The 18,888-nt window shown below is 34.3% G+C and overlaps 1 protein-coding gene across 2 annotated transcripts in view; it reads right to left on the reverse strand.

Annotated features, from left to right (window-relative positions):
- The window catches only part of LOC111507868 (capon-like protein), a 212,815-nt gene that overhangs the window by 61,476 nt on the left and 132,451 nt on the right, over positions 1 to 18,888 (reverse strand). Inside the window, exon 2 of one of the 2 annotated variants that reach the window (XM_074171895.1) lies at positions 2,470 to 3,176. The exons of the other annotated variant lie outside the window; for it this stretch is intronic. Within the exon in view, the coding sequence (XP_074027996.1) occupies positions 2,470 to 3,132 (663 nt within the window). The 5' untranslated portion in view covers positions 3,133 to 3,176. The remainder of the gene's footprint in view (positions 1 to 2,469; positions 3,177 to 18,888) is intronic. 2 annotated transcript variants of the gene reach the window in all.

Here is an 18,888-nt window from a genome sequence, read left to right on the forward strand (position 1 = left end):
GGCAATGCGAACTATCAATGGCCTCTTACTTTCACCAATGTGTGATTCTTCGCACTCGCAGGGTATCCAGAAAATGCAATTCTTGGAATCGCAGTCCGCGTTTAGTTGTCTGGTTTTCGTGAGGCTGCTTCGGATAGTGTTTCCAGATCTGAAACAGGTTCTGATGTTATACTTGGACCCAATCCTTCTTTTGTTTCCGACAATCCTCTGATGTAGGGAAGTACAAGTACTGGTTGTGGCGGCTTCTCTTCCTTGTGGAGCTCTTGCTCTTCCAAAATGATGGTGAAACAGGATTCAGCTAGAAGACAGCAAGAGCTCCACAAGAAATAGAATCCGCCACATTCAGTACTTGTATTTCCCTACATCAGAGGATTATCGGAAAGGATAAGAAGGATTGGGTCCAAGTATAACATCAGAAACTGTTTGAGATCTGAGAACACTATCCGTTGCAGGCTCAAGAAAACCAAGACACCAAACGCGCACTGCGATTTCAAGATTCGCATGTACTAGATACCCTGTGAGTGCGGTATATTCAGTTTTCTTTGCTTAAAATAGTTGTTATTTTTCAGATGATCTTTTTTAATTTTTTACAGATTCTTTCAGGGATTTCAAATCAATTTATATCATATTAGACAATGGAAGTCCATGTCATGAGTAATGCGCAAGCGCACCTCATTGCAATATCGGAAAGAGCACAATAAACCAGTTTATGCCAAGTGTGGTTTTGATTAAGGTGTCCCTATCATAATATGGCGCAGTCGGAAAGATACGAACCTGCACTCCCAAAGGGAATCTGATTTCCGATCAATTTTTTCTTTGCAGCTCTTGAGTAAATTCTATTTCTCCTCTCGATTGTATTTGTGTTCGAGATTTTTACTAGATAAGACCTGTCGTTGTAAATTTTCATGACAATACTGATTTATATTAAGCTTTGGAAGAATTCTAGATTTTTTTCTCGTTATAAGACTTTGTAAAATCATTTTTATGTGTGAAGTGATTCTTTACTTTTTCTTCATTTTGAATTTTTGGATTTAATTTATTTCCGAGGACAGGTAGAGCTCCTCGCATTATCCTACTATTGAGAAGTTGAGAAGAACTTCCAATTTTATTATGTAATGGAGTATTACGTAGCTCCAAGAGGGCCAAATAAATATCAGTATTGCCATACAAACATTTCTTCAGTATATTTTTAACGGATCCGATAGCTCGTTCCACGAGGCCATTCGATTGTTGGTGGTGTGGACTTGGAAATTATGTTGAAAATTCCAATCTATTGAAAAATTTTTGAATTCGTGCATGGGCCGTTATCAAAATACAATTCAGTTGGAACAGAGTGACAGATAATATAAAGTGAATAATGTTAGCGACTGGAGAAATGTATGGTAAAATGGATTAACATAGTCACTCAGTCAAAAAAATAAAAAATCAAACTCTGCTTTACTTTGCCAAGCTTGCGCTTCTAATGGGAAGCTTCTTCAGGGCCTATAATTTAATGATTTTTGAATATTTTCGCCTTTGAATAACATTACAAATCATACTTGAAGTAAAAATGAGTGGAAAACAATAAATTGAAGATATAAATTGACGTAAAAGTTAACATGTATAAGATTTTTTGTGGGTTTGACAAATGTCATACCTTCACATAAATGTCATTTTTCAATGGGTATGATGATTTGATAATTTTTTACTCTTTCTTTACAGTAAAAAATTATCAAATCATCATACTCATTGAAAAATGACATTTATGTGAAGGTATGACATAAATGTCATTTATCAATGGGTATGATGATTTGATAATTTTTTACCCTTTCCTTACAGTAAAAAATTATATATATATATATATATATATATATATATATATATATATATATATATATATATATATATATGTATATATATATTGATTGTTCTTAATTGTTATTAAAATTGTGAAAAATAGAAGATGTTATGAGTAATGCGCAAGCGCACCTCACTGCAATATCGGAAAGAGCAAGTGTCCCTATCATAACAGTTCGAACTAATGTAATGCAGAGAAGTTTTACTTGAAAGGTTTGGTTGTAATAACAGTGAAATAAAGTTGAGTTTGATCATTGTACAATGTAGTTAATTATTATTGAACTCACGGGGAAAACGTAACAATATTATATATGTGTCATATATAAGTATAATTTTTACATTGTTTTTTAAAATTTTGGTCTCGAAACATCCTTAGAGAAATATTTTCAAAGAATATACTGAGAGAATTAACCTCAGAAAAAATACTCAAAGTGGAATAATTGGGAGCGAGGTTGAACCGCTGAGGTAGAAATTACCTGCTCCGGTGATTTTACATAGTCGTTTCATTATTTTTATATATAAAGCATTTCGACATGTATTCCAAAATAACTTTTTTCACGACTGAAATCAACAGCCAAACATCATACAAACCTTCATCATAAGATATAACATTATAAACTAAAATGTAGTTACCTCTAAGATTTCATCTTCGAAGCTTGGTGTACGGTGCAATATTCCGTTGAAACTGGCATTCCTTGGCATCTTGGGGCTTTCAACTTGCAGAAGCCCTCCATTGCAGTCGGACATATCCATTAAACTACCAAACCTTCTATCCAATTTGATATCATTATTTCCTCCAATAATTTCCGGCACTCTGAAGGACAGTTTCTTTCTTGGCCTTTCGAGGGCCAGCGCCTCTGTATACATTGGAGAGTCTAATTTGTCAACGCAAACTGTGGCCGGTCTCTCCCTGTTGAGGGATTTCGATGGAAAATCATCTTCATCCGTAATTTCAATTTTTATTGGATAAGCACCGACTGAGTTTTGTTTCTTCAGACCTACTGATTTTTTTTCATTAGAAGTTGGATGGCGAGTATTGACGTAAACATGATTCTTATTAGGGCGTTGTTTGAAAAAATAATCAAGCGTTACTTGAGTCTTTGACTTCGTCATTCCCTTTTTCTGCGATTCAGAAGTATCTAGATTTTTGTTTGATTTGAGGGCTTCACTAAGGCTGATGAGTTTCTTTCTAGCTTTGGTTAAGACATCTTGCTTCTTCTTCACAACAGATTCTGGATCAAGCATGTCCAAACTGGGATGACGCACTCGAATCTCTTTGTTTTTCTTATTCATCATTCAAAGTGTTCAAATCCAGATTCAGTTCATGATACACATTCTAGCTGATAATATATATATATATATATATATATATATATATATATATATATATATATATATATATATATATATATATATATAGTGCATTTCATTAATGCCGCCCCTTTCATTTTTTGAACAGGTCAACTCAAAAAATTGAAATTTGGGATGATGAAATTAATGCATGAATACTTTATTTTGAAGTTTTGAAGTGAAATTGACTAACGAAACAGTCAAGATGGCGACTAGGCGTCATCTGGGAAAAAACATTAAATAGAAAGTGGGGTCTTGTGATACATAATTTTGAAGCTCCTGACAAATGCTTCACAACTCTAGAATATAATGTCAATATCTTCAACTGCTACAAAATGGAGGAACTTTTAATAATTGACTGAATACATTGATATTTAACTACATAATATGAGGTAATAAGCTTGAGGTCAGTTCAGAAGGTGCTCGAAATGGTTGCCTTGATCTTCTTGACATATGAACAGCCTATTCGATATATCACGCCGAACATTTTCGAACATAGTAACGTCAATATCTCTACAAATATTTATCATTCTCTGGCGTATATCCAATATTGAAGCAGGTTCAGTTTCGTACACCTTTTGCTTCAAATAGACCAATAAAAAAAGTCCGAAGGTGTCAATTATGGCGAGCGGGCTGGCCATTCTGCAGAACCTCGACGTCCAATCCAACGACCGGGAAAAGTAGTATCCAAATAGTTTTTCACTTGTCTACAGTAATGTGGTGGTGTGGTTGGAATACAATATTCATATCGCATTCATTAGGATTCGCTTCGACGATTTCAGTGATGAGAGGGTTAACAGTAGTTTCCAGCATAATACAGTTCCCCTATTAAATTTTGATCAATACATAATGGTGCTACAATATGGTTTCCCAATATTCCTTCGTAAACGATAATTTTTTCTGGATATTGGGTATGTGTTTCCCGGAAAACATGAGTGTTGGTGTCACTCCAATAACGTTTAACAAAAAATGACACAACAAACCTTTATCGGGTTGTTGTGATTGCCATATGACAGATAAAAAGAAATATTCCTAGAAATATCGATATTAATGTGTTTGTCTTCAGGAAATTATTAAATATTCCGCCATTTCGTAGTAGGCGGATATATTGACTTCATATTCTAGGGTTGTGAAGTATTCGTCATGAGCTTCGAAATAATGTGTCACAGAACCCTCCATTTGTATTGATTTTTCATTTCCCAGATGGCGCCCAGTCGCCATCTTGAAAGTTTCATCTGTCAATTTCACATCAAAATAAAGTATTCATGCTTTTATTTCATTATCCCAAATTTAAATTTCTTCAATTGACTCGTTCAAAAAATGGAAGGAGGGGAACATTAAAGAAATGCACTGTATAATTCTGATAGATTTCTTTATACAGCTCTCTTAAATTTTGGACAATTTGATGAATGTATGGTGTTATCGTTATTCAAATGATTTGTGTTAGACTGGGTTATGTGGAGCAATAATCAAGCACAGAAACCTAAGGATAAGAGAAACAACTAGGCGAATGTGTCTAATACAGGAACCACTCGAGGAGCCACTTTGAAAAGCACATTTTTTTGGCTTCAGTTAGTAGGTTGAGAAACGACAAAAGATCCAATTTCCGAAAGTTATTTAAATAATATTCAATGATAATTTGTTGAGTTTCTAGTATTTGTTAATGATATCAATTATGATTAGAACCTGTTTTTAAATTTCTAGGATATTCTAGATGTATTTCTGGATATTCAACGGAACCATTGTCATTGCAAAATTTCGTATTTTTTCATCCATATTTACTTTTCTACTCGCTTCAAAATTGTCAGTTGAATGAAACAGACCATGAATGTACTGTTATTTCGAACAGTTTACATAGTTATCCAGTTTGTTCATTAGATCGATCGATCATAGTGAACGCATTATTCACCTGATTCATAAAATGTAGATAATGAATGAAAATGCATTTGAAAATTCAAATTCAGTGTGGCCAGGATACCCATGAGTCCGAATTCACTTATAGTTTGATTGGGTTAACTAATTTTATCCTTTCCTGCAATCACACCTGATCAAATTCGACTAAATGAGTTCAGCTTCTTAACGAAGCCAATCAGTTCATTACGTAAACTCAAAAACCCACTCTTGAGCTCAATATACTCAGAGAAGAAATATTTCTCAATCAACATTCCTGAGATTACTCTCAATATTACGGTGAATGCAAACTATCCCAGGTAAATTATATAAGTTTTGCTATATAGCCGATTGAAAATTTGTAAACTTCTAGTTCATCCTAATCAATTACCTACTGGGTGATTTCTTATATTTTCCCAAGGTGTATTATACAAGTAGTTCAATAGTACTCATTTCAACATTTCGTTAGAATCAAAAATCATTCTAAATATGGAATAATATCACGAATTTTGAGAAGGAAGTGAGGTACTATTGGTAGGTATAGGTATGTTTCAATAATATTTTGATTTTCATGGCGCAGACAGATTTTGGTCTTTACGACCATTCCACTCACTAATCTACTTCACAAGTTGAAATTCGTGTTCAACAAAGATGGGTTTTGCAACACATAAAAAATGTTAATTGTCATTTGTGAATCGAAACAGAAAAATAAGACATTCAGGCTTTATTTAATGTTTCTTTAATACGTCAATAATTGATGATGCTAGGTACAATTTTCATAAGAGATTTGGTAACTAATCGTACATGAACAAACAGATTAGTTCATCATATAGACAAATATTTTTTTACCGTTTTGTTGTCAAATGTGTACTTATTTGCTAGGATATAACTTTGATCCCAAAAATAATAATCACCATTTTTCAACAGGATAACAGAAAAAATGTTTTTCACACTTAAATTTACTAAATTTACACAATGTGATTGTTGAAAACATGTTTTGAAGAAATATTCCGACAATGATTTATTTTTTTCAGAAAGCGAGTAAAATTCTAGAAAAACGGATTTTTAACAAAATCATATTTTTGAGAATTCCTCATAACACGATTGTTTGATTTGTTAGGAAGCAAACTAATATAGCAGTTTTTAGATGTAAGATCATTTGCTCTTTGAAATGAGGGAAAAGATCATGAGGTAAAAGATCAAGTTTTTACCTACTAGTTTAGCGACGAATGTTTTTGTTCTATCGTCCGACTTTCCCTCCTAGGAGTCTCTGTTATTCGTTCATGAACTCGGAAGGAGAATAGGCCAAGCAACGAAAGATCACCGTTCTACCTCTTTTTGATAGAAAGAATAAGTATTGCTATTCAACGTGGCAATGCTGCTTCGGTCCTTGGAACTATTGCTCCTTCACATAATTTTGATGAGATCATGCATTGCCCTAACTTCAGTACGGAACTGAAATCTCTTCGAAACAAGCCGTGATATGTGGATATTCATCAGTCTCCTATCAAGGTTAATTCACAAGTGATTGATCCACCTTCTTCTATTTCAGTGGGGTCAGTGGACTCAGGTCATTCTTGCCACCCAATCCTCGTAGTTCTGGTTCCCTTTCAGTGGAAAAGCTCATGAAGCAAGAGCCGAATCGATCCCTCTTCACTTGGAAAGATCGATCGCAGCTTGAGAAATGGTTCTTATGGAGATTCTGTGAAATGTGTTCTTCCTTACGAGTCAGTAGAGAGTTGTCCTGAAAATCTAGAGAAGAAAATTGGATTGGATGATTTAGGAAACATTTGCTACATGAATCGCATTTTGCAAGTGTTGTTCATGACGAAGAATTTCAAGAACGAGGTTTTAATGACGAACGAGAACGGAAATGTTTCCTAGTTATTCATGAAACTCAAACACCTGTTCATGCAGCTGCAGTTTCGTGAGAATGTATCATCTTTGCCTCCAACCGATTTCCTGGACTCTTTGAAGTCCACTAGATACTCGTTGGGACAACGAGAGGATTGTTCCGAATTCTTGGGGTTCTTGTTGAATACTCTTCGTGAGCAAAACAATAGCAAAATCAATACTCCTGACCGCTCTAGATTGACTGATTCCGTACAGTCCATCTCGTCTTGCGTTTGTAAATCTTTTGCTGGAAAAATCCTCACTTGTTCACTTTGTAGTAAATGTTCAAGAGGTAGCGAAAACTTATGTGAATTTCTGGAACTTCATCTAGCTTTTCCTAATATGACTAATAACCAGTCCGTGAAAAGCACATTGTTAAATCATATGAAAATGAAATTTTTTACAGGTGATGATCGACTGTATTGCCAAACATGCGACAAACTAACTGACTGTTATAAGAAAATAAGTATAGCTGAGGCACCAGTCAATCTAATAATAACACTGATGATCTTCAAACAAGACTCAACCTCTGACGGAAGAAGAAAACTCTTTGGAAGGTTCGAAATAGATGAACATTTCAATCTAGCAGATCACTATTATAATATTCATGCAGTCATTGTTCACTGTGATTCTGGCGTTGAATTTGATCATTATTACGCCTTGGTCAAAGACGAAACGGACTGGTTTAAGTTTGACGATAGTCTTGTCACGAAGTGTTCTGTCGATGCAATGAATCTATTGGAGCCTCTGGAGATACCCTACATTTTGTTTCATAGGATACAGGTAAATCAAGATCTTCAGATGATGTGGTGCTGCAGGTTTTTCCAGGTTTTCCTGCAGCTGAAAAAGCAAATTCGCCAGTGGAATCAAAGAAGTTGCCCCGGAGCGCTAATTAATTTTTATTGTTGTTTTTATTTTTATCGTTGTTTTAATATTGAATTATACGAAAGAAAATATAGTCACTCCTAGGATAAGTGATGGTTTTTTCGTTGGGACATAGTGTAGTCATACTTTCTTGAAAATAGCTTCAAAGTCGAAGCTAAACATCCAAAAACCCTATACATGGTTTAACCCGGGCTTGATTATCATATAAATTGACAAAAAACAATCATAATTGGAAAACGTGAAATCTGTTGAATGTGTGCTGCTATTGTTTGATAATTATTTCAGTTATATTAAGTGTGAGTGCTCCACTGATATTGTTGATTGATGTGTCTCTTTCTACCGAAACAAATCACCTGGAAAGTTATTTTGTTTGATCACTTTCAGTTGTGTTCTGTAATAAATCGTCATAGTTCGTTCACTATTCAACATCGTGCCAAAATCGTATGTCTTTCGGGACAGTTTTATTAATATATTCGAAACAAATAAAACTAATTATAGTTTATGAAGAATATGTGTATATTCCACGCTTCAAATTAAATATATTAAAGTGACTTGCAGGTAATAAGGAAAGAATGAATTTTTCGTGTTCACACAAAGGTCTGAAATATCATTGTTTATATTTGGATTGAAAGTATGATGTGGGTAGGATTGTTCATTTTTGAATACGAAATTTTTCAGTGAAGCTGAATCATTCTCATTTTTTTTTTGTAACACTTGAGAAAATTATTTCGATTTTCAAATGGATCCAAACATTATTTTGGTCCTTCGATTTATTTTTGAACGCAAATTGCTAATGTCTCACAGCATTCAGTAAAAAAGCGTGCCAGAAATATAGATTGCCTTGAAGTAGAACAAAAGAAAACGGTATCAAAATTATATCTAAACGATGAAACTGAACAGTTATCATCACAATATGTCAATTTTTTTTTGTAACTGGCAAGTTTCCTTCATTGTTGAAAATATCGATTATTATCTTCTTCTTTCTGAAAGAGGAAAAAATGCAGACTTTAAGAACAACCGCCCAACAGGTCTGATTTCTACAGCACCTAATATTATCGCCTATTATTAGTCTTGGGACCTTCGGTACCTAACATTATTTTAATTATCCAGCATAGGTTTTCTATGAAACCAATGCAACAATTTGACTGCGTCAATCATGACATTTTCCTGGATCAATTCCAATATTACACATAATTCACAATATTGGTTCGAATCCTGAACGTCTAATGCAAAATATGATATTTCTTTGATATATAATATTTGCAACATATGCGTCGTCAGAGTAATAATATAGATCTGTCTGTTGTGTCTGTTTTTCGATAACCAACTGTCGCCTCTACGAACGACAGCTCAAAAGTCGGAACTAGCGAGGTCTTACTCTTCTAAGGTGCGACTCTTAGCACGAGTTGGACGACGTCCAGCCTCACATCTCGTACCACCGTTCTACCTGACGGTCGTTTGAATGAGTGATGTTCACTCGTGTGTGGTATGGTATTCATTAAATAAAACGAAACAATGGTGTCCCCTATTGCAGAAAGGGTTGAGTTCATTGAACTGTATTATCAAAACAGCAGATGTGCGCAAAGAGCTGCTGAAAGATTCGATCAGCAATATAGCAGAACTATGTCGCGGCAATGTGCATCTGAATTCGTTTCCAAATTCAGAAAAATGGTGATAGAAAACAAACCAAAAACTGTTAATCCAACCTCCAGTCATAATTGAGACAACAACAGTAACAATTCTGGGCCATCTTGAGCTTGAACATATGTTGAGTAAAAGACAACTAGTGACTGTTTTCGGTATTTCACGAAGCCTTCAGCGTATTTTGGAACGTCACAAATTGCATTCTCATATTGCATCAAACATGAATGGAGGTAATGATTTTGATCAACATTTACAATGCGGTGAGAATGCGAGTGCAAATCCCAAAATGAATATGTGCCAATTTTGTTAATGGTACAGTTGATCACTTTATTACCTAATATTGGGCTAATTTGAACCCCTACATATTTCATGAGATTCATGAATGTATGGGCTGGTATTTTTTGTGATCGTATCATTGGTCACGTATTCTTCGAAGGAAATCCATAAGGTGAACTGTATCTGGAACTGCTTGGAGACACAAATGAAACCATGTTAACTAACATTATTGAAAATAACAAAAAATATCTCGAGAATCATTTGCTATTTCAACGCTATGCTCCGCCTACTCGGCATTATTTAGATCAACACTTCCTAGGTCATTGGCTTCGTGAGCTAGGTTATATCGAATGGCCCCCACGATGACCAGACCAGTCTCTCTTAGATTTCGTTAGGGGGGCGCAAATTTGAAAAACATCTAGAATGTACCAAAATCACACTGTAACTTCACCCATGAACAGTGATTCACCCCACTGGTCGAGGTTTGAAGTCATATTGTTGCATGTATTAAGACAAAATGCCCCCCTCAAATTTAAATTCTACCTGTACGAGCATTTTTCCATATCTACGATATCATCACCCAAAATCCCATGTCAAGTCATCAAAATCATCTATCGTGATACTTTTCCTAAATGTTTTGTATTTCATTCGCATATTGTATATTTTGTATTTTCAAATTTGTAGTTTGCTTTGACTATCTGTATAGATAAGATATTAATGTTTTATTTATCTACTGACAAGATATATTTTATATATTCTTCGACCGAAAAAAATTATAAGGTTTATATACACGTTGAACTACAAAGAGCTTATAGTCAACTTGTATAAACCAAAAAAAAATATTAGATTTATCATCCTTACACAAATTCGAATTATGTACCTTCATTCATTTGGCCAAAAATAAGCTCAAACATTCAAATTTGACTTTCAAAATCAATAGTGACCAACACAACCATTTGACAATATATTCAGGCAATCTGATATTAATGAAAATGAAAACAAATATTTGACAAAATTTGATTTATTATAAAGGTGTCAAATTTCACAATGAGCTACCCAATGCTTAAAAAAATTAATAAACAAAAATTCCGAATTAATTTGAAGAAATATTTATTGTTTGTATAGATATTATTATCTGATGAGTACATTTATGTTCATGTTTATAATAATATTCAAACATATATGTATGTATATATGTGTATATGTATGTCTATTTATATTTTTTTCAAGTTTCAGTTCTGATTTATCTTTTTTTGTGTGCTCTGTGGGTACTTAGTTATCAGTTAGTTTTTTGAATCATTGTTATTATTATCATTTCATTATATTCATTTATATTGTCTCTGATAATAATTAGTATCTATTTGACAAAGTACCTGAATTTTGAGTTCGGTTGATGGAAGGTTTCAACTAAAAATAACGAATTCCTCAACGCTTTACGGAAAAGAGCGACCTGGTATTATTATTCCATTCGATATCAAACTTCCCTAAAATTGTTCTCTGCATTTTATTGTACATTTCATTTGTCTTCTACATAGATCGTGTTGTGTAGAGATGCTCAGATAACAATGTGAGTGGAAATGACGGTAATCTTTCGTAAGTCCCGCTGCATCAGTTTTGCTAACGATGCATAAAAAGATCGCTGTAACTTTATGCTAATGGAAGTAGTTTGTTACGTTGCCACTGTGAATATATTTTTCCATTTTGTCATGCAATATCACACTCAAATATTGAATTGAAATCGTTCGATTCGCTAACCTACCAATAATTCGAGTTGAAAATTGATTTTTGTTGTTTCTCACATACGTATCTACGACTAATCTAATCAAAAATTCCATGGGAATGACCTCTTGTCATGTACTATAATGGATAGCAATTCTGTGAATGAAATCTATTTAAATTCCATAACGAATATTTGGTGTACCGACTGAATAGGAAAAAGTGTTTTTTAAATAATTCCATGTTCCTATGAAAGTAGTTGTTGTAGGGGCTTTTTCTTCCAGTTTGTGTCTGGAGGTTACTTCTTTGCATGATCCACTCAACTTTGTGAACAGTTTATTTTTTCAATTGATGGCTTTTTTCCTTTCTTTGAAAAATCCTCAATGGAGGTGGAAAAGTAGAAAGTCAAAAGCTTTATTTCAAAAATATTATTATCTTCTGAAAATATACTTATTTCAATCTAAACTAGTTTCTGTTGTTTTTTACAAATGTAATCTATCCTTTACATGGAGTCTCCACTAAAAGGCATGTCAATCGTGAAATTTCTAGCAGAAATGAACGACTAGAGAAAATGAAATGAATTGGTGATTTACCGTTGGTAACAACCTTGGAAAATATAAGCAAATGCAGAAAATGGTGAGTTTAGTGCTTGGTCTCAACAAGTGATCTGAAGGTATCGCTGTCAGACAGAATAACAGATATTATATTTAATGACAGTTATGACTATACGATTAAGGGTCCTGAATGTTCTCTTTCAATTATTTATTATTAAAGTGATCTTCCCCAATCAGATTCAGAAATACTTTTGTTTAAAAAATCTGTTTCTCGGTTAACCAGTTGTCGCACCCCTACGAACGACAACCCTTAGAAGTCAAAACTTGTGCGAGCCAAGGATTAACGAGGTCTTACCTTTCAATGTGTGATTGCTTCTAGGTATCTTCAATTAAGACATTTTCGATTCATATTTCTTGAAAACATTTTTCATTTTTCAAGAATTTCAAACTATTTTCATATTTCTTGATATTGAAAAAAATCCTTACATAATTACTTACAATTATTTTGAAAACTAGCAATTTACATTTGTTCATAATTATTTCACAAGAATTTAGTAATTGTATATGAACTTATTTCATATTTTGTGTCGTACAGAAGATCAATATAACGAATTGAAGGGGTTATATTTTTAGAAGTGATTAATTCTTGGGAAAGAAAGTTTTTGGCTTTCTACTTCTCGCATCATTATACAAAAATTGTGGGAATCTTTCGAAGAAAGGAAGGAAGTAATCAATTTGAAAATAAGTAACTCTGTACATGGATGTGTTGATCATGCAAAGAAGCAACTTTCATTCAAACTGGAAGAAAACCCTCCTGAAACAGCTACTTTCATATAAACATTGAATTACACGAAAGAAAAAATTCATTCTTTCGAAAGTTTGTACTCCAAACATTCGTTATGGAATAAAATAAGATATCATTCATAGGAGGTCTACTTTAAATGAATGGTAACAAATTGCACTTACATGGAACACTGTCTACCAGTGAAGATGACAGTGTTGCAGGTAAGTGCAATTTTTTGTTATCTTCTGTATAATTCAGTGTTTATATGGAAATATTCATCTCGAAAGAATTTTTTTCTTTCGTGTAATTCAATATTTATGAAAGTAGCTGTTTCAGAAGGACTTTTCCAGTTTGTGTCTGAAAGTTGCTTCTTTGCACTTTGCATCCATGTATAGAGTTACTCATTTTCAACTTGATTACTTTCTTCGAAATGAAGTAATAGAAAGCCAAAAACTTTCTTTCCCATCAATTTAACATTATAGAAAAATCGTCGAATCATGAGAACATAAGTTGGAAATGGTAAGAGGAAAAATAAATAAATCTATTTCAAAATAGTTATTGATTTCTTGATTTCGTAAGAAAAAATTAGAAGAGAAAAAGCGAAAAGGTTAATAAATATGTTGCATGTTACTTCTTATTGCGTTGTACACTCACACAGTGTTAATTAAGGTGATAGGATGCTCATTTTGTCCAGAATACAGGGTAGCATTTCGTTATTGGAATGATTCAAACGATTATCAATTTGAATATATATTCAAACAATTAACTCCAATGAACATTAGGTCTTTCTAACCATTTGTATCAAACATTATTGAATTATTCAATGCCCAAATCAAACTTTCCATCCAAATTTAATTAATGGCTACGTAGCTAGCAAACGTTCCTATTGAGTTTCACATCGAATAAATACAACCGAACTGTTCAACCGATTGAAAAGAATCGAAATCGATTCGAACACAGGCGTCGTCAACGCCATTATTTTCTCGGAACCTAATATTTACTTTTTCCATATGAAGTCTAACATTTGGAGTGAGGAGTTTACTGCTGTTTTTTCTTTCGTTGAAATAAATCCAATATACATAATAATCCAGTAACTTTGTCGCCTGAAAGTATGGGGTGGTAGTATGCGTCAAATCCAGTAGTTCTGATTTTTTGCAGACTTGTTTGTGATGTTGGCCTGATGAATAATTTGAGTTTGTGACCTCGGGCGCTGAATGCAACTTTTTCAAAAATCAAAAAAACCACAAAAATCGGGTTTTTCCTCCAATTTTGGCGATAATAACAATAACAAGGACTGGTTTTTGAAATCTGGTAGTTCTGATTTTTTGCAGACTTGTTTGTGATGTTGACCCAATGAATAATCCAAGTTTGTGACCTCGGACGCCGAACACAACTTTGTCAAAAATCGAAAAAACCGCGAAAACTCGGATTTTTCCTCCAATTTTGGCGATAGTAACCCTGAAGAACTAGTTTTTGAAATCCTATGGTTCTGATTTTTTGCAGACTTGTTTGTGATGTTGGCCTTATGTATAACCCAAATTTGTGACCTTGGGCGCCGAACGTAACTTTGTCAAAAATCGCGAAAAATCAGGTTTATTCTCCAATTTTGGCGATAATAACCCTAAAGGATCAGTTTCTGAACTCCGGTAGTTCTGATTTTTCAGACTTGTTTGTGATGTTGACCTGATGAATAATCCAATTTTTTTTTTCGTTTCAGTTGTTGACTGGCAGTTGTTGTCCCAGTTCCAACCTGGGTTTGTGTTTTATATCTAAGGAGACTTTAAGTGAAGTTCAAGTGCGCCTAGTGAAGAAAAGAGGTTTAAAAAAAAAATCTGTTTTTCCGTCAACCAGCTGTCGCACCACTACGGACGACAACCCTCAGAAGTCGATACTTGTGCGAGCCAAGGATTAACGAGGTCTTATTTTTCAACGTGTGATTCCTAACACGGGTTGGACGATAGCAAGTGAAGATCGATCGTTCAGACTAGGACTTGAACCACCGACCAACACGGCAATCAATTCGAGTGAGTGAACAAAGCACCTACGCCGAACCGCTTGGCTACCGACCGACCGTCGAGGTGTGGAAACCCTTCTTGCGTCGAGTATTTCCCTCAAGAAAATCAGCGTTTATTGAAGGGCGTAAATGAGATATATGTGCACAGTGCTTGTCAGATAAAATACAACAATCCGAAGTTGATCAAAGCAGTTGTTAGCAGTGGAAAATCAAATATTAGGCCATCAAGGGCTACGAGATCAGTCTCTAAGTAGTTCAATTTCAGAGAACACTGTTGTCTATGTGGAGACAAAATAACTGAAGAGTTCCTTGTGGCAGAAAGAAAGAAGAAGCCAGGAAAACGGAACAATGTCATTACTGCGGAAAAGTTGTACAACAATCTTTTAAGCAGCGGAGAAACGTGGTGATGAATGGGCTCTTAAAATAAAAGACCGTATATCTGAAAACACAGATTTGGTAGCCTTTGATGCCAGATATCATCAGTTTTGACAAACAAAGCTCTACCAGGCACCTACAACAGAAAAGTCCAGGGGAAATCGTCAGCATCCCACAGTTGATAAGGCCATGGAGATTTTTTTTTTATTTCTGGGAGAAAACGCTGAAAAGTGTCAGTTTTCTCTAGACGAACTCATGGACCAGATAGAATGAGAACGACCTCGACTACGAACGGTGAAAAATTGCTTGTTTGAAAAGTATGGGGAGGACATTTTGATCGTTGAGAGACTCTTCAAACACACGACTGTTTGTTTTAAAAACACAGGTCGTCAAATTCTCACCAGTACATGGTATGACAGTAGAAGCTCAGATCCTCAAGCAGTAAGACTAGGCGTGGTGAAAGCAGCTGCTGAAGTCATAGGAGAGGATATACGGTCGCAAGTGTACGCTACAACACAATTCACACCATCCGACGACTTTTTCCAGAATGTAGATTCAGTTATTCCTAATTCTTTGAAACTGTTGCTCGAAATGGTAATTTTGAAAAACCAACGAAGCTGCTTGAATTCCTATAGAAAGGTCGTTGCTATTGTACATTCAATAATATCGGCAGTCAGGCCTCGCTCGTTTATCTCTGGTTTACTGCATGTGATTGGTGCATTCTTGTATCACACCAGAGATGCAGCCTCACAACACCTCTTGCAGATGATTTCTAGCGGCTGTTCGAAGGGTTGTGGGAACACGTGCAGCTGCAGAAAGGCAGGATTGGATTGCTCATCAATCTGCAGGTACTGCATTGGGACCTCTTGTGACAATACCTGATGTTGGAGTAGTAGATACCCCAGAAGGCGACAATCTGTCCGATGTCGAAATGGAGGATGACGTCAACGATTTATCACCATCCCCTGATGGGGATATGCCATCCCAATGCGTCGATCCAGATACGGTCGGACTTCAACCAGGACCATCCAAGAGGGCTGAATTAATGAAAATGTTTGATTGATTTTCAATTGATTTACTATATTGATTCACAACTAATTTGATTTAATACTCAATTTGATTTATTTTTAATATTATTCAATTTCCTACAAATGAACTTATTAACTTTTGTTGTACTTATTTTTTTTTTACTATTCTACTATTCGTAGCTTAATAAATAATAGACGAAATCAAAGATAATAATAATAATTAAATAATAATTTTTTATTATTTCCTTGTTAAAAAGTACATTGTTATACGTACAGTGACAAGGAAAACGTCTGAGGGTAGGACACGTTACAGAGTATAATGTTTGTAGTAATCAATAATCTAAAAATATGATACATATAGGTATATACATATAATTATTTGTTTGGCTTAGATTATGTAAAAAAAAATAACTATAAATAAATGAAAGTCAATTTTATCACATCGTTGTGATATTTCGTCACTAAAATATAAAAAAAACAGTTTAAAATTCGTCAAGTGTGTAGCAATTTTTTTCAATAAGTGCCTTTTCCAGTCTTGATTTAAAAATGTTAAGATTTGGTGATATTTTAATTGATTCTCCTAATTTATTAAACATTTTTGGTCCAAGATAAAGAAAACTTTTCTGGTAAAGAGTTGTTATATGAATATTGGGCATCAGTTTGTCTCTAGAACGAGTTGGATAATTATGTTGCTGGAAAGGTGTATTATGCTTGTTTCTATAAACGTATATACACAATTCATAAATATAGAGACCAGCAACAGTTAGTATCTTGAGATTTTTAAAAGCATATCTACATGATTCTCTCCAACCAATACCGGTAATGATTTTTACTGCATTTTTTTGCAAAATAAATATTCTTTCAGCAGCAGATCCGGTACCCCAAATCAAAATTCCATATCTCAAGTGGCAGTTTATGGTCGCATATAAGCTCAGTAAAATCTCTTTACTACAAAAATTAGTCATGAATCTCAGAGCATAGCACTTTTTTCTCAATTTAATACAGAGGGTCACAATATGAGGAATCCATGTGAGTTTGTAGTCCAAGGTGACGCCTAACATTTTTGTAGAAGTACAAGATTCAATTGGCAGATCCCCATTTTCATGGATAACAAAATGTTCGGGCCACTTACTAATTGTGAACTTCATCATCACAGTTTTAGATGTATTGAGTGTTAAGTGATTTTTTTCTGCCTATATGTTTACTTGTTTATGTACATCCTGGGTTCTTTCCTGTAGGGTCGTTACATCAATTTCCTTCACTATGAAATTTGTGTCATCTGCATACGCTACTGTGTGAATAGTTGACAATCCTTGAAAATATTTCATCAGATCATTTGCATTTATCAAAAATAGTATAGGTCCAAGTATTGATCCCTGTGGGACACCCTGCCTAATGGTTGCCAACTGACTGAGAGTGTTTCCAACACTGACACGTTGCCCTCTATTTTCCAGGTAGGATTTCATTAAATCTAGGGCAACTCCTCTTACACCATATCTTTCCAATTTCCCCAATAGCAGGTCATCATTAACGCAATCGAAAGCTCTGGAGAAGTCTATGAACAATCCGCAAATATGGAATTTACCATCAAGTGCATTAACCACATGCTCATTGAACTCATAAAGTGCTGTTTCTGTTCTTTTATTCTTTGTGAAACCGTGTTGGTTTTCTGAAAAAAGGTTATTTGTTGTGAAGAAAGACATTAATTGATTTTTTAAATTTAGTTCAAAAATCTTGGAAATACTTGAGAGTAAGCTAATTCCCCTGTAGTTTTCATAGAGGTTTCTATCCCCTTTTTTATACATTTGTGTTACTTTTGCTAGTTTCAGACTATCCGGAAAAATTCCATTTTCAGTAGACAAGTTTATGATATACGTCATTGGGCTGCAAAGTTCATAAGAACATTTTTTCAATAAATTGTTTGATATCTCATCGTAACCACTTGCGTTTGAATGCTTTAAGCTCTTTATCAATTCTATAATTTCGGGTTCCGTTAGTGGACGCAAAAACATTGATTTTTCGCATATTGAGATATTGCTTTTCATGTAATCGAAGTCTACATTTCGCGGCTGTATGAAATTTGAGAACTCATTATTGAAGTTGTAGGCCATGTCTATGTTTGATACTTCAATACCATCTTGTTGAATTTTTATTTCATTTACCACGTATTCTTTTTTTTTGAATAGTATGTACCGTATGCCACATTGATTTGACTTTGTTGCTGGAAATAGACATTTTGTCATTTACGCACTGCTTTTAACTGGCTTTTAGTTTTTCCCTATACGTTTGGGTCACTCTCTTATATATCTCCGTATAATTATTATTAACTCTAGCACATTCTGAATAGAGGTTTACTTGGTGTTTCAGTTCGTGAAGTTCTGGAGTGAAAATGTCAAAATTATGCTTTTTTGTCTGCTTTCGGAAGCGTTTCACCGGGACAATCAATTCAATATATTATTGAAGAATATTGTTGAAACTTTCATAAGCTTTGTTTGGGCATATTTCTTCATAGACGTCATCCCACGACTCCTTCTGTAGGACAGCCTTGAAGTTTCGAATGTTTTCTTCTTAAAAAAAATCACCGGACGTTTTGAACATTATTATTATTATTATTAAAGATGAAATTGTTTTATTTCAAAACTG

This window comes from Leptinotarsa decemlineata, unplaced genomic scaffold, assembly GCF_025532065.1.
Source record: "Leptinotarsa decemlineata unplaced genomic scaffold, Ldec_3_MD MMD2_tig00000035_RagTag_RagTag, whole genome shotgun sequence".
In the NCBI taxonomy this organism is placed as follows: Eukaryota; Metazoa; Arthropoda; class Insecta; order Coleoptera; family Chrysomelidae; genus Leptinotarsa; species Leptinotarsa decemlineata.